Genomic DNA, 24,283 nt, shown 5'->3' with positions numbered 1-24,283 from the left:
TCGAGAGGGCGAGTACAGCCATGCCACCCAACAGAAAAGAATATCTGTAGCTCAGGGTTGAACTGTGGGGTCCTTGGTGCTTTTTTTTGAGCTTGGTGACTGTCTTGCAGATGATTTTATGATCCAACTAGTGACATCCTCAGTGGTTAAAAGGGAGGGAGGTTGGAGGAGAGGAGGAGGAGGAGGAGGACTATGAGGTCCGTGATGCACTCTCTGGTTTTCTTGCAAACATTTCACGGCCCAACTAGGTAACATCCTCAGTGCTAGTGGAAAGGAGGAGGAGGAGGTTTTCTTGTGGGACATTTCATCACCTAACTAGGTAACATCTTCAATGCTAGAAAGGAGTGGAATTGGCTCTCATTTATATACTTCCGGCTTGCCCTGTCAGCGTTGTTGGGAGCGTTCTTGGTTGTTTTGAGGGTATTGTTTTGAGTTTGTTTGTCTGGTGTTAATCCTTGCTTATCTGAGTATTGATTGCTGACAAGAAGGTCTTCTGGTCATACTGTTTTCTTTTTTAGCCATCCCTCCATCCACCTACCCACCTCTCCCTCCCTCCACCCACCCACCCACTCACTCACTTACCTTTCTCTCCACCCACCCACCCACCCACTCACTTACCTTTCTCTCCACCCACCCACCCACTCACTTACCTTTCTCTCCCTCCTTCCCTCCACCCACTCAAACCTCTCCCTCCACCCCTCCACCCATTCCTCCAACTATTCATTCATTCCTCCACCTTTCCATCCACCCACCCACCCACCCACTCATCCCTCCATCCATCAATAGACCCTTCCCCTAAGCGGGACTTTTATACCAATCCATGCTATCTGGAGAAAACTGCCACGTCCTCCCATCTCCTCAGTACTATATTAAACCGCCGGTTTTTATTCACCCTCCAAAGCCCCCACAATCTCCCCTACCCCAAAAGACGATGGAAACGGGCACACACGTTTTTAAATTTTATTCCCCCAGAGCGTGGACACCAAAGAAGGACCCCCTGGAAGATGCTGAAAGCTTAGCTTCATGGAAATTCAGCTGGGCCCCATTTTGAACTCCCCCCCTCCCACTCATCCCCAGTTAAATGAACCCGCCGTTTCTTCTGCCCGCCTTCAAAAATCATCTTCAAGTCCACCTTTGCCATTAAGCCTTTGACCTCAACTGCCCAGCCCTACACCTATTTACAAACGCATCTCTGCACTAATGAGGACTAGACACTTGGCTGTAGGAGGCCATTTTAATTCCTTTCCGAGGTGTCGATTCCTTCCTTGGAACCGGGTGCCATGCCTACTGCCTAATTAGATTATAATATGCTCCAAGAGAAATGGGGGGAAAGAAAGTTTTAAATAAATAAAACAGCTAACCCGTCTCTTCTCCCCAATTCTAATTCCTGACCCCCTTTTTGGTTGCAAGTTCTGACCGGCGGTGGGATTCAGCCGGTTCAGACCGGTTCGCACGAACCGGGTGCTAATTTTACATCTGGTTCGTCGAGCTGGTAGTTTGAAGGGGTCCCCACATCTGTCATTTTGGATGCCAGGTAAATGCAGGGCCCATGTGGAGGCCCTCAGAGGGCAAAATCCAGGCCTCCCGGAAGTTCCAGGCGTCTGAAAATGGGCCTGTTACTGGGCTCCAAACGGCCTCTGGAGCTTGGGGGAGGCTGTTTTCACCCTCCCGAGGCTCAAGGAAAGCCTCCGGAGCCCAGGGAGGCTTTCCTTGAGCCTCCAAAAATGTCCCCCCCTCACTGTGGTGCAGGAGGCTGAGTAGGCCACGCCCACCCTGGCCACGCCCACCTAGCAACTGAGCAGAGAACCGATTGTGCTAAAATTTTTGAATCCCACCCTTGGAACTTCTGACTTAAAGCAGGTGTCTAAGATTGGCTCTTTTGGAAATTAACAAAATGGATCCCCACACTTTTGGGGGGGGGGTGCAAATAGCCTCCTCCGGTCACCCCCCTCCCCCCCCCCAGGGAAGATCTGGGTGCCTTTGGGGAGAAGGAAAAATGGATCCAAGCAGATCGATCTCTCGGTGAGCTTTTAGCTTTCCTGATTCTCTCTCTCTCTCTCTCGACTGGAGTTTGCCTCTTGGAAATGGTGTCTCCTTCATCTGCCTTTTTGGGGAGGAGGCCTCCAGCATCATGGGGTGGGGGTGGGGGCAATGGGGTTGGGGAACCCCGACCTTCTAGTAGGAAGAACTGCAAAACTTTTAGGTGAACTTGCTGGGATATGGGGCTCAGGGATGTCCGCAAGGTGTGGTCGAATGGTGGACCCAACGAAGCCATCAAAGCTTTGTTGTGGTCACCATTTTGGGACTTTCGACCATGCCTTGTGGGGATCCCTGTAGACTTCCTACTGGCACGGTGGTCTTCGTCTCTCCTTTCTCCTAGTTCTTCTCTTCGGGGGCCCCCTCGGAGCCTGCTAGCAGCTCCTTCAAGGCCCCTATTGCCTCTGTGGACTCTCTGGGGTCCACCTCGGTTGTGTCCTCCATCCTCCTCATCTTCTTGGTTGCCACCTTCTCCGACGGGGACGCCCTGACGCCTTTGCCCGTCTCCTTCAGCCGCCCTGTCCCGCTCTCCTCCCGGGAGGTCCCCGGCCCTCTTTCCTGGGGTCGGAAGGGCCCCACGATCCAGTTCAGAGGGGTGATCTGGATGAGGTGTTCCGCCAACATGTGGAGAACATCCCGGGCTTGGGAGATCATCTCCTGGCTCTGGGTGAGGAAGCCGGAGGACAGATCCTGGAAAGACTCGGCGGTAGAGAAGGAGCGGTGGAGGTGTTGGAAGTTACTCTGAGTTTGGTCCACCCTTTCGCGGAGGCTCCTGGGCAGCACTTCAACAGTGGACATCAACCAGGTGTAAGCAGGGCTGAGGTCTTGGATGAGGGATCTCAATATGGCCAAAGTCGCCGACTCAACCTGGAGAGGACAAATTGTGCATCACAACAAGACTGAGTCGGATGGGTGAATGCAGTTTTGGGATCGTATCTTGTAAATAAACCAGTGAGTGTGGTTTTTTTTCGAAGATGGGGGGGACTTGAACTCCCAGAATTCTCCAGCCAGCATGCTTTAAGAGGGGTGGATTTCAAATCCCAGAATTCCCCAGAACACACCCATGTTCCAGAGCCACCTTAGTATTTATGACAGTGTTTCTAAACTTCAGTAACTTTGAAATGGGTGGACTGCAACATGGCTGGCTGGGGAATTCTGGGAGTTGAGTTCCACCCCTCTTAAATCATGTTGGCTGGGGAGTTCTGGGAGTTGACATTCACCCATATTAAAACATGCTAGCTGAGGAATTCTGGGAGTTGAAGTCCATCTATTTTAAAGCACGCTGGCTGAGGCATTCTGGGAATTGAAGTCCACCCATCTTAAAGCATGCTGGCTGAGGCATTCTGGGAATTGAAGTCCACCCATCTTAAAGCATGCTGGCTGAGGAATTCTGGGAATTGAAGTCCACCCATCTTAAAGCATGCTGGCTGAGGCATTCTGGGAATTGAAGTCCACCCATCTTAAAGCATGCTGGCTGAGGAATTCTGGGAATTGAAGTCCATCTCTTTTAAAGGGGCCATGGTTAAAAAAAGACCTTGGAGGTCTTCTAGTCCAACCCCCTGCTAAATTGAGGGCCACCTGTCGCATAGAATACCTGTTCTGGGGAGTTTTCTTTCTTTCTTCTTTCCTGACCGTCTTCTGACTGAATGTGGGTCCATTTGAGCAAAATTTGGTTCAGTTTCTGTTGGGCTTCCTGGAATTGGCTCCCAGCACTGTCTTTCAAATGTCCCACCTGCCAGAAAAGCAGAAATAAAAACCATTGAAAGAAACAATGCAAAGCTATTCAGTTGGTAACTCAATGCAGCTACTCCTCGACTTACGACCGTAATGGAACCTGCAATTTCTATTGTGAATTGTGATGGTCATTATCAATCAGACATCGTCACCCAACCACACCCCCAAATCCCCAATTGACCAGGGGGGTGCTGCAAACAGTTATAAGGGTGAAAAATGGTCTTAAGTCATTTTTTCCCCAGTGCCATTGTAACTTTGAATGGTCATTAAATGAATCATTATCAGTTGTGGGCTACCTGTACTTTGGATTAGAACAGAATGGAATAACAGAGTTGGAAGGGACCTTGGAGGTCTTCTAGTCCAACCCCCTGCTTAGGCAGGAAATCCTATGCTATTTTAGACAAGTGGCTATCCAATCTCTTCTTAAAAACTTCCAGTGATGGAGCAGCCACACCTTCTGGAGGCAAGTTGTTCCACTGGTTAATTGTTCTCACGGATAGAAAATTTCTCCTTAGTTCTAGGTTGCTTCTCTCCTGGATTAGTTTCCACCCGTTGGTTCTTTTTCCTGCCTTCAGGTGCTTTGGAGAATAGCTTGACTCCCTCTTCTTTGGGGCAGCCCCTCACATACCGGAAGGCTGCTATCATGTCATCCTCAGTCCTTTTTTCCCCTCTAGATTAGCCATACACGATTCCAGAACCGGTAGCGGAAATTTGGAGCAGTTTGGAGAACCGGCCAATCCCTCCTCTGACTGGCCCCGCCAACCCCACCTCTTCTCCGCCTCCCATTGAGTCCCAGCTGATCGGCTGGGTCTCCTTTGGTTGCCCTGCCCAGGAGAACGGAGCTGGAAAGCAGGTTAGTGGGGTGGGGGAGGGAATGGGAATTTTGCAGTGCCCTTCCCCTGCCATGCCCACCAACCCACGCCCAACAAGACAAGCCACACCCACCAAACCACACCCACAGAACTGGTAGTAAAAAATATTTGAATCCCACCACTGCTCCAGCCCCCTAATCACCTCAGTGGCTCTTCTCTGCACCCTTTCTAGTGTCTCAACATCTTTCTTTACGTCGTGGCAGCCAAAACCGAATGCGATCCTCCAAGTGTGGCCTTACCAAGGCCTTGCAAAGTGGTATTCACACTTCACATGACCTTGATTATATCTCTCTGTTTGTGCACATTAGGACTGTGTTGGCTTTTTTTTTTTTTTATGGCACTGTGTCCTGGCTGATTTGAACCCAGGGCCGACTTACCAGGTTTATCACATACTGGAGCTGGCCGAGCAAGTCCTGGGTGTTTTCCTGGACCACGTGAAGCCGATTCAGGGAATGCCGGTAGACCCGGGAACGGAGTTTGCTGGAGAGGGAACCCAGGCGGACAAAGTAACTCTGATCTCTGCGCTGCTCGTCCACGGAGGCCGGACTGACGCCCTGAACCTGGTTAGCCAGCTGGGCTGCAGGGGGGGGGGGACAAAGCGGGTGTGAAGAGGCCCCCTCCGATCCCAGGAAGGATCAGCCCCCCATGGATGGTTTCCAAAAAAGAAACAAAAAAAACCCCCTGTCCTTCAATTCGTTCCAGCTTTTTCTTTCTCATGTTAGTTTTTTTACGTGGTTGGTTGCTCTCGCTTGGCTGCCTAAATGAGTTGCCTGCAGATGAGATGAGTGGCCGACAAGACAAGGAAGGAAGGAAGGAAGGAAGGAAGGAAGGAAGAGAAGGAAGGAAGGAAGGAAGGAAGAGAAGGAAGGAAGGAAGGAAGGAAGGAAGGAAGGAAGGAAGGAAGGAGGAAAGAAGGAAGGAAGGAAGGAAGGAAGGAAGGAAGGAAGGAAGGAAGGAAGGAAGGAAGGAAGAAGAAGGAAGGAAGGAAGAAATAAAAAGGAAGGAAGGAAAATGAGGAAAGAAAGAAAGAGAAAAGGAAAGGAAGGAAGGAAGGAAGGAAAATGAAAGGAAGGAAGGAAAAATGAAAATGAAAAGAAGAAAAATAAGGAAGGAAAAATTAAAAAGAGAAAGAAGAAAAGGAAGGAAAGAAAAATGAAAAGGAAGGAAGGAAAATGAGAAAGGAAGAAAGAGAAAGAAAGAAAAATGAGAAAAAGAAAGGAAAAGGAAAAGAAAATGAAAAAGGAAGGAAGAAAATGAAAAGGAAAAGTAAGAAAAGAGAAGGAAGGAAGGAAGGAAGGAAGGAAGGAAGGAAGGAAGGAAGGAAGGAAGGAAGGAAGGAAGGAAGGAAGGAAGGAAGGACAGAAGAAAGGAAGAAATAAAAAAGGAAGGAAGGAAAAATGAGGAAAGAAAGAAGAGAAAGGCAGGAAAGGAAGGAAGGAAAGGAAGGAAAATGAAACGGAAGGAAGGAAAAAATGAAAATGAAAAAGAAAAAGAGAAAAATAAGGAAGGAAAAATTAAAATGAGAAAGAAGAAAAGGAAGGAAAGAAAAATGAAAAAGGAAGGAAGGAAAAATGAGAAAGGGAAAGAAAGAGAAAAAGAAAGAAAATGAGAAAAGAAAGGAAAAGGAAAAGAAAATGAAAAAGGAAGGAAAGAAAATGAAAATGAAAAGTAAGAAAAGAAAGAAGGAAGGAAGGAAGAGAAGGAAGGAAGGAAGGAAGGAAGGAAGGAAGGAAGGAAGGAAGGAAGGAAGGAAGGAAAGGACAGAAGAAAGGAAGAAATAAAAAGGAAGGAAGGAAAATGAGGAAGAAAGAAGGAAGGCAGGAAAGGAAGGAAGGAAAGGAAGGAAAATGAAACGGGAAGGAAGGAAAAATGAAAATGAAAAGAAAAGAAAATAAGGAAGGAAAAATTAAATGAGAAAGAAGAAAAGGAAGGAAAGAAAAATGAAAAAGGAAGGAAGGAAAATGAGAAAGGGAAAGAAAGAGAAAAAGAAAGAAAAATGAGAAAAAAAGGAAAAGAAAATGAAAAGGAAGGAAGAAAATGAAAATGAAAAGTAAGAAAAGAAAAAGGAAGGAAGGAAGGAAGGAAGGAAGGAAGGAAGGAAGGAAGGAAGGAAGGAAGGAAGGAAGGAAGGAAGGAAGGAAAGGAAGGAAGAAAGGAAGAAATAAAAAAGGAAGGAAGGAAAAATGAGGAAAGAAAGAAAGAGAAAGGCAGGAAAGGAAGGAAGGAAAGGAAGGAAAAATGAAACGGGAAGGAAGGAAAAAATGAAAAAGAAAAAGATAAAAATAAGGAAGGAAAAATTAAAATGAGAAAGAAGAAAAGGAAGGAAAGAAAAATGAAAAAGGAAGGAAGGAAAAATGAGAAAGGGAAAGAAAGAGAAAAAGAAAGAAAAAATGAGAAAAAGAAAGGAAAAGGAAAAGAAAATGAAAAAGGAAGGAAAGAAAAATGAAAATGAAAAGTAAGAAAAGAAAAAAGGAAGGAAGGAAGGAAGGAAGGAAGGAAGGAAGGAAGGAAGGAAGGAAGGAAGGAAGGAAGGAAGGCGGATAGACAGTTTTTGGAGAATTGACTTTGGAAGCTGATTGGGTGCCCCTAATTGGGTTTCTTACTGACAGATTGATTGCAACAAGCTGATTTACAAGCTGGTGGTGCCTCTGCTCTTACCAAGTTCTTCTCCTGACATGGGAAGGTAATAATCCACCATCTCTTCTGTCTTATCCAACAAGGTGTCCACTCCGCTGGCCACGGCTTGCCGAAACAAAGATGTCATCTCCACGCCCTCCTGGAGAGCCCCAGCGCTCTGCACTTGACGGGCAGCCTTGACCGTGTTGGACACCACCGATCGAGTAAGGTCAACGCCCTCATTCATGGTCTCCTTGCCCAGGTTGACCATGTCAGCCGCGTGGTGAGTCATGAGGCCCTTGGCTTCGTTGGCAGCGTTCCGGGCCGTGTTGACGGTGGTGCTCACCACAGATTTGGTCAAGGTGATGCTGTCCTGGACAATGTCCCTGGTAAGGTCAACAGCTTTGGTCACTTTCTGGGTCATGCGTTCCTTGGCTTCACCAGCTGCCTGGACGGTGGACGAAACCACCGTCTTGGTCAAGGTGACGCCATCTTCAAAGACCTAGAAGGAGGAGGAAGAAGATCAAAGGCTGAGCGAGAATAATTGGGTGGCCATTCAATGGCAAGGAAGGTCTTGTTGTGGTCCACCAGTGGCCAGCAGAGCTGGCGGCAGATTCGGACAGCGAGGAGGTTGGGGAGGGACATGGGCCAGTCCTGGAGTCTGGGGAAGGCTCTGACAAGGGCTCTGCGTCGGAGGCAGAGATGGGGCCGGGGCCATCTGACAGTTATCAGCTGCTTTCGGAGTCGGAGATCAGGGAGGCAGAAGAACAGCTGGAGCCTGTTCCCAGTGTGCACATGCACACAGCTGCCAGGAGAAGGGAACAGCTAAGGAACAAGGGTTGACTTGGGAGTAAAGCCACAGGTAGATAGCGAATGGATCCTCCCATAGGGAATAAAAAAGGAATGAAAGGGGAGTGGGGTTTTGCAGGAGATAATTAGTTCATTTGGGTGAAGATCTGTTCCTGCATTCTTGCCAAGCATTGTCTGCTACAGTGTGGCAACTGAAAGATATCGGCCTGGTAACTCTCCAAGCCTGATAAAGGTCTGTAGTTGTGAAATCTCTTGAAGGACTATTGGTCGGGACTTCTTCTGGAGAGGAATTCACTGTAAACTAAATAAAAGGGGTTTTATTGGGAGGAGGAGGGGGCTTTGTGCTGTAGGGGAAGCCCAGGTCAGAACAGGACGCTCGTCAAAGTCCAAGGTAGAACTCATAATATTTGAGCAAGAACCAGAAAATGGTTGAGTTGGAAAACTCCCAAGTCAAACCAGAAAGCGACCGTGGAAAGTGACTTTATCCTTGAGCTACGACCAATCACTTAGCAACCGTTTGAAGGTACGACCTGCCTGTAAAAAGGAAGTTACAACCCAGTTCTGAAGTTCAGACAGTCACCTTCCTCCCTTAAGTAGTCCTCAGCTTATGACCATATTCCAGCTACTTGTCACGATGGTTGTAAAACAGGTCGGTGGAGTGACGCGTATAGCTGTTTGACCGTGGTTCACAACAGTTTTGTCGAAAAGCAGCAGTTATATCCCCTTTTTTGGACAAAACCTCAACATTCATTTAACAACTGCTGTGTTCGTTTAATGACTGCCTCAAAAAAGTCTTAAAATCGGGGGGCGGGAATCACGCAACCGACCTGCTTTATGACTGTCATGAGTTACGACTGTCATGAGCTGGCTGCATTATGATTGTAAATTGAGGAACATCTGCATTTCCAAAAACATAATAGACCCCTTGGAGTTCTCTAAACTTGGTGATAGGAACTTGGCCAGCCAAGGGTGGAGTTTCTTCATTGTTTCTTTATCAGATTCAGTTTCCTGCTTCTCCGGATGTTAATTGCTGGGGAAAAATGTGCTTTTCACTGTTTTTTTCCCCCCTCCCTCATCTTTTAATTGTACCTTTTTCAAAAGAATCTCTGGAACCATGGTGTTGAAAGGGAGCTCTGAGGTCATCCAGTCCAACCCTCTATAGATTGCCCTGATTCACTATATGACCAAAAAACCTCCAGTGACGAGGAAGGGGCCTCTTCCACTGATTGAGAACTCTGGCCATGAAGAAGGAGCTCCTATAAATATCTAATCTATATCCACATTCTTGAATTTTTTGTTCTATTTATCTTGTCTTACCCTCTGGAGCAAATGAGAATTACAGGTAGTCTTCTTTTTACAACAGTTCATTTAGTGACCCTTCAAAGTTACCAAGACACTGAAAAAAGTGACTTATAACCATATTTCACAGGTGTAAACCGTTGGAGCATCCCCATGGTCACGTGATTTACACCTGACTCACATTTGTGACGGTTGCAGTGTCCTGGGGTCATGTGATCCCCTTTTGCGTCCTTCTGACAAACAAAGCCAATGGGGAGGCCAGGTTCACTTAACGACCGTTGTTACTAATTTGACAGCTGACAGTGATTCACTGAACAAGTATGGCGAGAAAAGTTGTGAAATAGGGCAAAGGTTATTTGAAAATATTCTCCCTTGTAAAACATAATTTTTGGGCTCAATTGTGGTCGTAAGTGGAGGATTACTTGTAGTTTCAATCATCTAGAAAAGGGGTGGAGAAATAATAGAATAGAATAGAAAATAGAATAGAAAAGAAAATAGAACAGAAAACAGAATAAGAATAGAGAATAGAATGGAATGGAATGGAAAAGAATACAATAGAATAGAAAACAGAATAGAATAGAATAGAATAGAATAGAATAGAATAGAATAGAATAGAATAGAATAGAATAGAATAGAATAGAATAGAAGAATAAGAGAGAGAAGAGAAGAGAAGAGAAGAAGAGAAGAGAAGAGAAACAATAGAAAAGTAAACAGAATACAATAGAAAATAGCATAGAATATAGAAAACAGAATAGAATAGAAAATAGAATAGAATAGAAAATAGAATAGAAAATGGAATAGAATAGAAAATGAAATAGAATAGAAAATAGAACAGAACAGAACAGAACAGAACAGAACAGAATAGAATAGAATAGAATAGAATAGAATAGAATAGAATAGAATTCTTTATTTGGCCAAGTGTGATTGGAACACAAGGAATTTGTCTTTGGTGCATATACTCTCAGCGTACGATGGCCCGTTTACAACTCATGGACTTCAATTCCCAGAATTCCCCAGCCAGCAAGGTGTGTTTTGGGGAACTTTGCAAATTTATCTAACCTGGTAAGTTGGTTGTTGAAGAATTGGCAGTTTTTTCTCCAGTCTGTCCAATCCTTTGCAAGCATATTCGTTCACGGTTGCAACTAGGAAAGAGGGAGGAAGAGGGGGAAACATTTTAAAACGTTTGGCTTTAAGTCAAACCAGCCTCGCGTTATGTTTCAGTCTGAAACGCTGGTATTATTTCAGATTGAAAAGAAAACCCACATTCCCTAATCTATGACGATTTATTTAAAAATCATTTAGGCCGTCCATTTCTTGATTCCCGTTGAAAGAACTAAAAGGGTTCCTATTTGGCTGAAAACATCCTCTTTTTATCAAAGAAAAGTGGATTGGGTGTTTTTCTTTTAATTAATTAATTAAACCGAGAAAAGACGACGTGAATTCTAAATTAGTTCAGATTTCTTAAAAAGGCGTTTGCAAACAGGGATTTCCTCTAAAGAGGTTTTTTGCTGGATATTTTACAGAATTGCACAGACCGGGGCGGCTTTTGAGCTTTTCTTCCAGAGACCAAAAGGTTCGATCACATTGTTCGATCACAAATTCAGCAGGAGCAGCGGTGGGCTACTACTGGTTTGCCCCGGTTCGCATGAACCGGTAGCTAATTTTAATGGCGGTTTTATGGCTAGTTCAGCGAACCGCCAAATCCTGGCCCTGCCCTGCCCCACTCCACCCACCCCTCCCAGGAGCCCCCACGTGGCCCATTTTGGGTGGCAATTGCTGAGGGCCTGCTCAGAGGCTCGGGAGGGTGAAAAACGGGCCTCCTGGAGGTTCCGTAAGGCTGGAAATGGGCCCGTTTCCAGCTTCCAGAGAGCCTCCGGACCCCAGAGAGGCCGTTTTCGCCCTCCTGGAGGCTCGAGGAAAGCCTCAGGAGTCTGGGGAGGGTGAAAATGCCCTCCCCACCCGCTGTGGTGCAGGAGGCCAACTACGTACACCCAGCAACCAGGGCAGAAAACCCCTTGCGCAAATGTTTGAAGCCCACCCTGTGCAGGAGGTTAATAAACCCCCCTGAATTAAACCGCCAAGCAGGAGAATGAGAGGAAGAAAAAAAAAAGAGATGAAAACGTCCCACGCATTCCCTTCCAAAGAAGGAGACGGAAGCCCGGGAGGGAAGTGAAATGGGGTTTGCCAAGAAACGTTGACGCCGGTGATGAGATTCAAAAAGTTTTACTACTGGTTCTGTGGGTGTGGCTTGGCTTGGTGGGCGTGGCAGGGGAAGGTTACTGCAAAATCCCCCTTCCCTCCCCCACCCCACTAACCTGCTTTCCAGCTCCGTTCTCCTGTGCAGGGCAACCAAAGGAGACCCAGCCGATCAGCTGGGACTCAGTGGGAGGCGGAGAAGAGACGGGTTTGGCAGGGCCAGTCAGAGGCGGGATTGGCCGGGTCTCCAGAACTACTCAAAATTTAAGAACCAGCTGAATCCCACCTCTGGTTTATGCCATGAGGACTAGAAATTTTGATGGCAGCCAAAGGATGCTTGGAACTGGACCGCGCTCGACCTTCTACCCTGAGTAAAGGTGCTGAAGGCACCCAACTGGACTCTATAAAGGGGGCAGGTCAGGGTGTGGGCTGCTACCATTTCACCCTGGTCCGGGTGAACCAGTACCTAATTTTATCATTTTTAATGAGCGGTTCGGCGAACTGATAAATCCCACCCCTGGTTGGCCCCACCCTGCCCACTCCACCCATTCCAGGAGTCCCCTCATGGCACATTTTGGATGCCAGGTAAGTACAGGCCCCACAAAGAGGCTCTGGGGAGGGTGAAAAATAGGCCTCCTGGGAGTTGCAGACAGGACGGTCTCCGGAGCCTGGGGGAGGCCATTTTCACCCTCACAGAGGCTTCAACGAAAGCTTCTGGAGCCTGGGGAGAGCAAAAACAGCCCCCCTGCCATGGTGCAGGAGGCCGACTAGGCCCACTATGGCCATGCCTGTCAGGATTCCAGCAATCGCCCTAATTAACTCATGATTCTCGAGCCAAACTTCAACCAACTTCAAAGGATTTATTAGAAGGGACATACTGGCCCTGCCCTGTATGAAGCCAACTCTGGCCTATGTAATTTACAGTCCCCCGTGACCCTGTTTTCCCCCTCCCCGTTGGATATGTCATAAATCAGATTCTCCAATTGAGTACGATCACAGGCTGGGTGTCGTCAATCACGTTCTCCAATTAAATATATTCCCGGGCAAAAGCTCTGGTATTTTAAGTTACAATCTTTTAAAGATAAGAGTTGGAATGTACTTTTGCTTCCAAAATGCTGCACTGCCTCTTCCAGATTTCCTTCCTCCTCCACCCCCACTTTTTTTTTTATGGCAACTACTAAAACAGGCGTAGGAATGTTTTACGAATTGACAATGCCCACCCAGCAACTGGGCTCATTTGGACTCACTCTGAGGCTCAAGATGGGGCAGGAGAGGTTGGGCCCCTCCACGGGCACTGCCCACAGCCACCGCGGCCACCATCTCGACAATGTTGCAGGCGGTGTTGACGCAAGGGTAGGTCGTCTTGGCATACTGGTACACGGAGGACCAAACGTCGTACGCGGAGCTGACCAAGGGCAGGTTGGTGATCCTGGTCACGATGTTCTGAAGGAAAGCAAGAGAGTTGGATCTCACCTGGTTCCCTCGCCCAAGAGATCTGTGGCTTCCAAAGATATACTTCTAGATTGCACGGACTACAACTCCCATCATTTCTGAGTGTTGCCCTTTGTGGCTGGGGTGGATGGAAGGTCTCCATCTGGGGATTCCCCCACTCCCCTTGCTATCTGAGTAGTCCTCGACTTACAACGACTCGTTTCACGACCGTTCGAAGTTACCCGTCCTCACACTTACAATGATTGCCGTATCCTTCTGGCTATGTGATTAAAATTTGGTCGCTTGCCACCGGCATGGGTTTACGGTGCTGGCAAATCACGCGATCGGCATTGGCGATCATCCCATCTGATGACCAAAATCAAGGGGAAAAGACTAATTCGCTTAACGATTGCGTGACTCGCTTAACAACTGCCGTGATACCCTGAACAACCACGGCAGAAGGGACGTAACCTCAGGTGCGGCTGACTTAACGATCGCCTGGCTTAGCAACAGAAAATTTGCTTCCAGCTGCGGACGTAAGTGGTTATTAACTTAACTAGTGGTTATTAACTTAACCACAACTGATTAAGTTCGTGCCAGTTGCATCACAGCTGGGATGCAACTGGCAGGAACTTAATCAGTTGTGGTTATAATGGGGGCTTCACAGATTGTGTTTTGCAGAGTCGTTGAGAGCTTCCATGAAAGACAAAGGACAAACAAAAATTGTTCATTACAGCAGATTTTCTATGGAAAAATCCATCCAGACATTAATATTTACTTAGGTGAAACATTAACCCTCCATTGTGAAATTCAGTTCGTCATTTTGTACATTTTTAACTCTGCATTTCAAAATAAATAGAACATTATTATTTTTTTCTTCTCACCATAAGCGGAAGGACTTTTCCAGGACAACTTTTGAGACATTTAACCTTAAGAGAAAGATAGTCTTCAACTTATGACCACAACTCAGCCCAAAATGTCTGTTGCTAAGCGAGACAGTGTTGAAAGTGAGTTTTGCCCCAAATTTTATAACCCTTCTTGCCACAGTTGTTCAAGGAATCGATGGAGTTGTTAAGTGAGTGACATGGTTGTTAAGTGAATCCGGTTTCCCTGTTGACTTTGCTCATCAGACGGTCGCAAAAGGGGATCACGTGACTCCGGGACACTGCAATCGTCATAAATATGAGACGGTTGCCAAGCATCTGAATTTTGATCACATGACCATGGGGATTGTTGTGGTTCGCCAGCAGCCGGTGCAGACAACAGCGGAATCGGACAGTGGGGAAGAACGGGGATCAGTCAGGGAGTCTGGGGAGGACTCGGACGAGGGTCCCGCGTCCAATGCAGAGATGGGGCCAGGACCATCTGGGAGTGGGGTGCTGCCTCTGGAGCCTCCGGTGTCTGGCAGCAGCGAGGAAGAGGACCCAGGGGAGCCTGTTCCCAGTGCGCATGTGCGCAGAGCTGCTAGAAGGCAAGAGCAGCTAAGACAAAAGGGGCAACTTGGGAGTAAGGCTGGGAGGTGATTGCTCCTCCCATAAGGTATAAAGGACAGGCAAAGATGATGAAACCTTTGCAGGAAGCAAAGTCATTCATTTGGTTCAGATTCGTTCTTGAAGCTCTTTGTACTTCGGTTGTTTTTTTTTCTAGTTGATTGGAAATTCTGTTATTGGCACTTCACAGGAAAGAAAGGTGGGTGCTTATCTCAAGGTACTATTTGAGATTCATTCCCGGCTGGGAATGAAAATAATTCCCAGCATTGCAATAAAACAAGACTTGATTTTAAAATAAGCGTGTGCATAATTATAGTCTTGGAAGCCTTGGTCAGAAAAGGGATGCTGCAATGGTCGTAAGTATAAAAACCGCTCATGTCACGATTTTTAGCGTTGTTGTGGTCCACTGGCAGCCTGTGGGGACAGTAGCAGAGTTGCACAGTGGGGAGGAACATGGGCCAGTCCAGGATTCTGGGGACGACTCGGACGAGGGTCCTGCATCTGATACAGAGATGCAGCCAGGGCCATCTTGGAGTTATGTGCCAACTCCGGAGCCTCCAGAATCTGACATCAGTGAGGCAGAGGAACAGGGGGAGCCTGTTCCCAGTGCGTGCATGTACAGAGCTGCCAGAAGGCAAGAACAGTTAAGACAAAAGGGACGACTCAGGCTTCGAGGTGATTGGCTCTCTCATAAGACATAAAAGAGGAGCAAAGGGACACGAGCCTTTTCAGGAAGCAACTTTGTTTGTACTGGTCAGTTTGACACCTGAAGCTCTGTATTGAATTTGTGCTCCGGTTGGCCTTGTATAGCTAATTGGAAATTTAGTTGTTGGTAGCATTTCAAGGGAGATAAAGGTGGGTGCTTATCAGACTTATCCTGAAGGACTTTGGCAGACTTCCATGGGACTATTTAACAAACTGTGTTAGACTCATTACAGGCTGTGAATGACTAAAATCCACAGCCATTGAAATAAAGAAAAAAGGGCTTTGGGACTAACGTGTGTTTGTTAGTGTTTCCATAAGCCTTGGTCAGAATAGTCACTAAATGAACTGTCATAAGTCTGGGACTACCTGTAGAGGGGTATCTTAAGTAAATTATGGAGGAAATTGGGCACGACTTACTTGGCAATCCCTTATTTAGCAACAGAAATTCAGGGTTACAACCTATCGTGGTTGTAAGCCAAGGAATACCTGTATTTGCGTTTCTTTGCGATTTTGGCCAAGCATCGTCTCGGTGGATAGCTTGGGATTACTGATCCCATTCTCCTCTGCTAGAAAACAAAGATCACGACGAAAAGGAATGCTTCCAACCTAGCCGGAGGCACCAAGTTGGAGGAGCTGTGGCCGGAGTCTATAAAGACGTGCCGTGGACTCCGCAAACGATGCAACAGTATTCCTGGTAACCATCATTTTCTGAACGAAGAGTTTGGAAACTGACCTCTGCCTTGGTAACATTCTGGTTCTCCGCTTCATTGGCCATGAGGAACTCTGGTTGAACTGCAAGAGAACACAATCCGTAGTTTACTACCAATCCCTCCATTCCTCCGTTCACTTCTGTCTTATCTATCCACCGATCCATTGATCCATCATCTTTCTCCCTCCTTCCTTCCATGCATCCCTCCATCCATCTATCCACTTATAATACCTATCTTATCAATCCATCAACTCATCGATCCATCATCCTTCCCTCCCTCCCTTTGTCCTTCCATCCTTCTCTCCCTCTCCCCTCTGTCCATCACTCCTTCCTTCCCTCCCTCCCTCCATCGTTCCTTCGTTCCCTCCCTCTCTCCTCCCTCCCTCCATCCCTCCGCCCATGCATTCATGCATCCACAATCCATCCACTTACAGTACCTATCTTATTGATCCATCAACCCATTGATCCATCATCCTTCCTTCCCTCCCTCCCTCCCTTCATCCTTCCCTTCTCTCCCTCCCTCATTCTCTCCATCCATCCTTCCCTCTGTCCATCAATCCATCAATCTCTCTGTCCCTCCTTCCCTCCCTCCCTTTGTCCATACATGCATGCATCCATCCATCGGCATGGCATAACAAAGTAAATTAATATGGTTGGTCATACAGTCAGCCAGATGTTCAGATTAGATTTGGCATCTTTTCTCCATCTATTAAATCTTTCCCAAGAACCTGGGAATAGACAGATGTGGAGGTTGGAGATAGTTATGTCACCTTTTTGAGTCAAGCTGCCTTTTGCAATTGACTGATGGGAATTTGTCAATGCCGATGGTGTTTATGTGATGCTCCAGTTATTTGGGGGTTGCACCCAAGGCACCTAATCACTGTTGATCCTATCTTTGCTTTCTTTCACCACAGTCGTTCTACTTCTATTTGCAGGTCTTTCTGTATTTTGTGATTTTCTCCACTCCTTACTCTTCTTTTCTGCTGTCTTCAGTTAATGCCACATCCACTATCCAGATTTTTTTAATGTCTTTTTTAATTGTTAATTTTGGGGTGTTACCTAGCAGAGGCCTGCCTATTAGGATTCTAAAATGCCAGAATACTTTAATATAAGATTAAATAACATTATACTTAGTAATTGAATAATATTTTAATGGTATTAAGTAACAATACGGTGGAGACTTTAATACTAAATTTAAGACAGAAATCTTTACTGTACGACAACGATTGAAACAATCTGCAGTATTTCCCCCCCTAAATGCTATATTTAGCTCTGGATGAAAAAGCTAAATAATTTTATGCTCATTAACCCTGCCATTTCAAGTCCTAATTAGTGCTGGTAGAATGTTTCTCTCCTTTTTAAAAAAACATCTGCAATGATTTTAGATTATCCAAACATTAAAAGGGTCATCATCATTACTCCATACTGTACAAATACCACTGTGTTGAAATAATCTGAATGTATTATGCATGGTTCACAGCAATATCATTAAAAAGGAAAGAAAACTAGACAGTGTGCAGGAAACAAATGAGACGGAAGGGCATATCCTGCAAAGGGGCAAATTTTGGGCTGGCTGGCATAAAACACTCTATCAGACATTAGACTGGCTGACATAAATATTTGACTAGGTTTGTGCATGCTGTAAACCATGGTTTGCTGAAGCATTAGTGAGGCATGTTCTCAAAAAACTCTATAAAATCCTAAGTAAAAGAAAAGTTTGAAGTTGTAATGAAAGACTACTTAGAGGTCTCAAAATCTAATCCAAGCAGCCTTTGAGTTATGGCCGTTTATTTAACAACCAAATGGTTGTTAATGCTGCGGCTGGGAGGCCATGCCATGTCCTTGAAGTCGGGTGGGGGAAATGCAAACAATAGATACAAACTCAAGGTTAACCGCACCAAACTTGATTGCAGGAAATCCGACTTCAGCAACAGAGTGGTCAATGTCTGGAATACTCTACCTGACTCTGTGGTTTCTTCCCCAAACCCCAAAAACTTTAACCTTAGACTGTCTACTATTGACCTCACCCCTTTCCTAAGAGGTCTGTAGGGGACGTGCATAAGTGCACCAACGTGCCTACCGTCCCTGTCCTATTGTTTCTTTTTATTTTTCTTATATGTATCCATTTCATGTATCCATAACTATGTTTATGCTTATACCTATTACCTTGTAAGTAATTGACAAATAAAAAAAAGAGAGAGAGAGAAGGAAGAAGGACAACGTGACCTGTTAGCCAATTGTTTCTGCTCCATGTCACAATGCAGCAGCCATCCAATTGATGTTCATCCAAGAGAGTGACTCAAAGTTGGAGCCAATCCATGGGAACGTTCTCCAACGAGAAAGCCTTTTTTTCCCTCATCTTCAACTGCAGCCAGGTAGAATATTTTCTTAGAAATGAAATTGATCTCAAGCCCAGGATGCAAGAGGCCAACAATACAGGAAAAGCCACAAACGTCTGCAACTGGGTGTGTTGGTGTGTCAATGCATTTGTTGGGCCTCCAGGACTACCAAGATCTTGGCTCTGATCTGGCAACATTTCCTTACAAAAGTCTACAGCTGGGACAGCAACGTGGCACTTCCATGCCTAGGAATAGTCTACCTTGGATTATTCATTGCTGAAGATTAATAACTCGGGAAGGTCACCGTCTCGCTTCCAGTGTCTTTGAGGGACATCACCCAGGCACCTGGTTGGCTCAGAAGAAGTGTAGGAGGACCATGGGTCACATCGAAAATGCAGGGAGAGACTTAGTGCATAAATTCCTCCATGCGTAGGCGCAGTCTACCTTCAACGATGGTATGGGTAAGCAACCTCAAGAATGCTTCTGCCTCACCGCCTCACTGGATTTGCAGATCAGGCGTACCATTTGGGCGGGAGAAGAATGTTCTGGACCCAGGACCAAGAGAAGACATTGTTCTCATCTTGCAAGAATTTGAATTTGTTGGGAAAGAAACCCGTTTTTCCAAATGTCTGCCCACGATGTTTTGTCGCATTGAGCAACTCCAAAAACCAGCACGCAAGGTTGCTCTTCGTCTTCTTGGTGACTCTCTCTCTTGCACCATCCCTTCCATGGTCATCTTAGCCAAGAGAGAAGGAAAGAAGTCTTCAGAAGAAGACTTCTCCATGGCTGGCTGAGAGGTGATCTGAGTTGGGTTCCTTGGTTATGCTCTTTCAGGTCCACATTTCCCCCAAAATATGTGGTGATAAGGTAAAGTTTCCCCTCGCACATACGTGCTAGTGGTTGTTTCCGGCTCTAGGGGGCAGTGCTCATCTCCGTCACAAAGCCAAAGAGCCAGCGCTGTCCGAAGACGTCTCCGTGGTCATGTGGCCGGCATGACTAAACACCAAAGGCGCACAGAACGCTGTTACCTTCCCACCAAAGGGGTCCCTATTTTTCTACTTGCATTTTTTTTAACGTGCTTTCGAACTGCTAGGTTGGCAGAAGCTGGGACAAGGAACGTGACGCGGAGCTAGGGATTCGAACCGCTGAACTGCCAACGTTTCTGATCGACCAGCGTGATCTTCACCACGGACCTACCTTTTTATGGTGATACGTACTCCTGTATTTCCAAGAAGAAGTTGGACACCTTAGAGAACCCACATTGGTGCCCCAACTTTCAGACTTTTTGTAAGGAAATGTTGCTAGACCACAGCCAACTTCTTTGTAGTCCTGGAGACCCAACAAATGCATTTGACACACCACCGCACGAACGTCCCAGTTGCACAAGTTTGCAGCTGTCCTGTATTGTTGGTCTCTTGCAGCTGAGTCACTTTCTGAAAAAGCCCGTTTCATCACCTGTCATCGGAGTCAAATAAACATGGAAACAATGCTAGAGAAGTATAATACTGTTTGTCTGCCTGTCTTTTGGGCTCAATTGTGGTCAATTGTGGTTAAGGACTAATCCACCTTTGGAGGTCGACACTGACCACTTTGGAGGACTCCATTCTTCTGCTCGCAACAGAATACCTTATACCAGACTTGAAATTTTGGGATTAGACAACCTAGAACTACGCCACCTTCGGTCTGATCTAAGCGTAGTACATAAAATTATCTGTCCTACCTGTCAATGATTTCTTCAGCTTCAACCACAACAACACACGATCACACAATAGATACAAAATCAAGGTCAACTGTTCCAAATTCGATTGCAGGAAATACGTCTTCAACAACAGAGTGGTCAACGTCTGGAATGCCTTACCTGACTCTGTGGTTTCTTCCCCAAACCCCCAAAACTTTAACCTTAGACCCTCTAAATTAAACAAAAAATTCCCTCAACACTGTCCAACTATTTACTAAGTCTGCACTTCTATTACTATTAATCTTCTCATCAATCCTTATCACCCATCCCCTCCCACTTGTGACTGTATGACTGTAACGTTGTCGCTTGTATTCTTACGATTTATATTGACTGTTTCCTAATATGATTTGATTGCTTATTGTACCCTATGACTATCATTAACTGTTGTACCTGATTATTCTTGACTCTTGATGAATGTATCTTTTCTTTTATGTACACTGAGAGCATTTGCACCAAGACAAATTCCTTGTGTGTCCAATCACACTTGGCCAATAAAGAATTCTATTCTATTCCATTCTGTTCTGTTCTGTTCTGTTCTGTTCTGTTCTGTTCTATTCTATTCTATTCTATTCTGTTCTGTTCTATTCTATTCTATTCTATTCTATTCTATTCTATTCTATTTTCTAGTATTCTATTCTATATTCTATTCTATATTCTATTCTATTCTTCATTCAATATTTATTCTATTCTATTCTATTCTATTCTATTCTATATTCCAATATCTATTCTATTCTGTTCTATTCTGTTCTATTCTATTCTATTCTTTTTTTTTAAACAAACTTTATTGATTACAAAACCAAAATATCAAACAAACACAACACACAGAAGGGTATAGGGTCATCTGCTTGAGCAGGAGGCTGGTCTAGAAGACCTCCAGGGTCTATCCAACTATTCTATTCTATTCTATTCTATTCTATTCTATTCTATTCTATTCTATTTTATTCTACTATTTTCTACTATTCTATTCTATTCTATATTCTATTCTATTATATATTCTATTCTATCTATTCTATATTCTATTTTACATTCTATTCTATTCTTCATCCAATATTTATTCTATTCTATTCTATTCTATTCTATTCTATTCTATTCTATTCTACCATGGACCTCACTCCATTCCTAAGAGGTTTGTAAGGGGGCCTGCAAAAGCGCACCAACGTGCTTACCGCCCCTGTCCTAATGTCTCCCTTTTATTCGTACCCATTTCACGTAATCATAATCATGTTCCAACTATATGTTCGCTAATTCATGCTTGGCAAATAAATATAAATAACATAAAATAAAAAGAGAGGAGGAGATAAAAGCTGAAGAGATACCCTTTTGAAGTCTTTAAAATGTAGATTTTGTAAATTAAAAAAAAAAAGTGGGGGAGGAAACAGACTTGAGGGACTTTCCAGGCGGCAGAATCCTTGATCTGAATCCAAGCATCAAAGCTCCCTTCCACAAAATGCCATTTAATCCTCTTCTTCTCAGGTTAAATAATTCTAGCATCTTAGGAGAAGCCAAGATGACTTAGATGAGGGAATAGAAGGGGAACGTACCAAATTTGTGGATTATACTAAGCTGGCAGGAATAGCCAACACCCTAAATGATAGGCTCAAGATCCAGATGGATCTCAACAGAGTTGAACACTGGGCTGTATCTAACAAAATGAAATTCAATGTAGAGAAAAGGAAAGCCCTACACTTAGGCAAGAAAACCCAAAGGACACATATACCCTGTTTCTCCAACAATACGGCCTCCCCAAAGGAAGTCCAGCATGTTTTATAGGCATGGGTGAAACCAGGCCCTCAATAAGGCTATATTAAAACTGCAAATGGGGGATGGTGGAGGGACCTTGGAAGTACTTTTTGTTGCACACCCGGATATGGTGGGTGCCTGCATTGACAACCGAGGTCAACATCCAAGCCGTCGACACCTGCCCACCCAAAGATGCAAGGGGGAATTAAGCCCAGTAGCCATTTTTTCGGGCTCAAAAAAATAAGAGCCTTATTATATGAGAAAATGCTGGGTGAAACCAGGCTCAATAGCAGGAACTGGGACAGGATCTCGGAATCTTAGTGGACAACCAGCTAAATAGGACAGCCCTGTGCAGCAGCCAAAAAAGCAATCCTAAATTGTATTAAGAGAGATACATCAAGATTACAGGAGGTACTAATTAGTTACTTTACTTTATTGTCATTGCACCTCATACAATGAAATCAAATGCCATCTTCAGTGTACATCATGACCATGACCATGAAAATAAACACAACCACACATCCTTCACCCTTCACACATTGAACCGGAAACCCCCGACACCGCACCAACACTGCACTATACAGCAGAATTCAAAAGAGCTACCTACTGCCCTGGGATAGAAGCTGTTTTTCAGCCTATTTGTCCTTGTTTTTATTATTCTGTACTAATACTAATACCATTCTATAAAGTCTTAGTAAGACCACACCTAGAGTACTGCATCCAGTTTTGTTCACCACATTATAAAAAGATGTTGAGACTCTAGAAAGAGTGCAGAGAAGAGCAACCAGGATGATGAGGGGACTGGAGACTAAAACATATGAAGAACGGTTGAAGGAACTGGGCCTGGCTAGTCTAGGGAAGAGAAGGACCAGGGGAGACAGGATAGCAGTCTTCCAATATTTGAGGGGCTGCCACTGACAGGAGTGGGTCAAGCTATTTTCTAAAGCTCCTGTAGGCCAGACAAGGAACAATGGATGGAAACTGAACAAGGAGAGATTCAACATGTAAATAAAGAGGAATTTCCTGACAGTGAGAACAATCAACCCATGGAACAGAAGTTGCCTTCGGAAGTTGTGGGACCTTCATCATTGGAAGCTTTCAAGAAGGGACTGGACCGCCATCTGTCAGAAATGGTTTAGGGTCTCCTGCTTAGGCAGGGGGTTGGACTAGATGACCTACAAGATCCCTTCCAACTCTGTTAATCTGTAAATCTGTAAGATCTGGAGAACTTCAGTCTTGGTCTACAGGCCCCTTGCAATCTTCCCTTTTCTGCACATGGTGCATCTATCTTATTGAATCAAATTCTGATTGGGTCAAGGATCTCTGAGTCTTCACACCATTTCTGGAACTCCAGCAGCTTTAAAAGTTGCCAAAAAGATTATAGCCACACAGGACAACCCAGCCAGAATAATAACACAATCCGTCACATCAAAATTACCTGGGTCTTGTTATATCGGATGATGGTCCCTCCAGATGGCTTGTGGACAGACTCCTGATACAAACGTGTTCCCGTTTACACAGGGGAAGTTTTAAGCCTACGAGGAGTAGGCGAGCCCAGATCTAGGAGTCACCTTGGCTTGGCCAATGTGGGATTGGTGCAGGGGCGGAGAGGGTGAAAACACAGGTAGAGCAACTTGACAGGTGAAGCCTACACCAAGATGCTGGAGATCCCAGGAAGTAGGTCAAAGGGAACTTTGTCCTGGTACAAATCAGCAATGAGATTCTGGTTTTAAAAACAGCAACCTGAAGACGTGTGGACTTCAACTCCCAGAATTCCCTGCTCAGCATGGCTGGCTGGGGAATTCTGGGAGTTGAAGTCCATTCTGGAAGTCAAAGTCCATTCTGGGAGTTGAAGTCCATTCTGGGAGTTGAAGTCCATTCTGGGAGTTGACGTCCATTCCTTGGAGTCGAAGTCCATTCTGGGAGTTGATGTCCATTCCTGGGAGTTGAAGTCCATACTGGGAGTTGACGTCCATTCTGGGAGTTGACGTCCATTCCTGGGAGTCGAAGTCCATTCTGGGAGTTGACGTCCATTCTGGGAGTTGACGTCCATTCCTTGAGTCGAAGTCATTCCGGGAGTTAACGTCCATTCTGGGAGTTGACGTCCATTCCTGAGTCGAAGTCCATTCTGGGAGTTGACGTCCATTCTGGGAGTTGACGTCCATTCCTTGGAGTCGAAGTCCATTCTGGGAGTTGACGTCCATTCCTGGGAGTTGAAGTCCATTCTGGGAGTTGACGTCCATTCTGGGAGTTGACGTCCATTCCTTGGAGTCGAAGTCCATTCCGGGAGTTGACGTCCATTGCTTGGAGTCGAAGTCCATTCCGGGAGTTGACGTCCATTCCTGGGAGTTGAAGTCCATCCTTGGAGTCGAAGTCCATTCCGGGAGTTGACGTCCATTCCTGGGAGTTGAAGTCCATCCTGGGAGTTGGCGTCCATCTTGGGAGTTGATGTCCATTCCTGGGAGTCGAAGTCCATTCTGGGAGTCAGTCCATTCCGGAGTCCATTCCTTGGAGTCGAAGTCCATTCCTTGGAGTCGAAGTCCATTCCGGGAGTTGATGTCCATTGC

General features: G+C 45.5%; 1 protein-coding gene across 2 annotated transcripts; it reads right to left on the bottom strand.

The window, feature by feature from the left end:
- Positions 1-946: 946 nt before the first annotated feature.
- Positions 947-23,235, bottom strand: LOC113425933 (perilipin-3). 2 transcript variants are annotated; one of them, XM_087952794.1, is made up of 9 exons: positions 23,155-23,235; positions 16,670-16,779; positions 15,924-15,982; positions 12,812-13,007; positions 10,428-10,510; positions 7,302-7,761; positions 5,021-5,220; positions 3,632-3,769; positions 947-2,904 (listed from the first exon to the last, which is right to left on the bottom strand). In XM_087952794.1, the coding sequence occupies exons 3-9, from the start codon at positions 15,963-15,965 to the stop codon at positions 2,377-2,379; spliced, it is 1,647 nt and encodes a 548-aa protein (XP_087808920.1). In that variant the 5' UTR covers positions 15,966-15,982; positions 16,670-16,779; positions 23,155-23,235; the 3' UTR covers positions 947-2,376. The 2 variants fall into 2 exon arrangements, with proteins under 2 accessions (XP_087808920.1, XP_026544027.1); XM_026688242.2 differs by lacking the exon at positions 16,670-16,779.
- Between the last annotated feature and the right edge of the window lie 1,048 nt (positions 23,236-24,283).

The sequence above is a fragment of the Notechis scutatus genome, chromosome 1 (genome assembly GCF_049901735.1).
Source record: "Notechis scutatus isolate UNSWTSFEM ecotype Mainland chromosome 1, rNotScu1.2, whole genome shotgun sequence".
In the NCBI taxonomy this organism is placed as follows: Eukaryota; Metazoa; Chordata; class Lepidosauria; order Squamata; family Elapidae; genus Notechis; species Notechis scutatus.
Note: the sequence above shows the minus strand (reverse complement) of the source record. Positions and strands in the feature narration are given on the sequence as shown.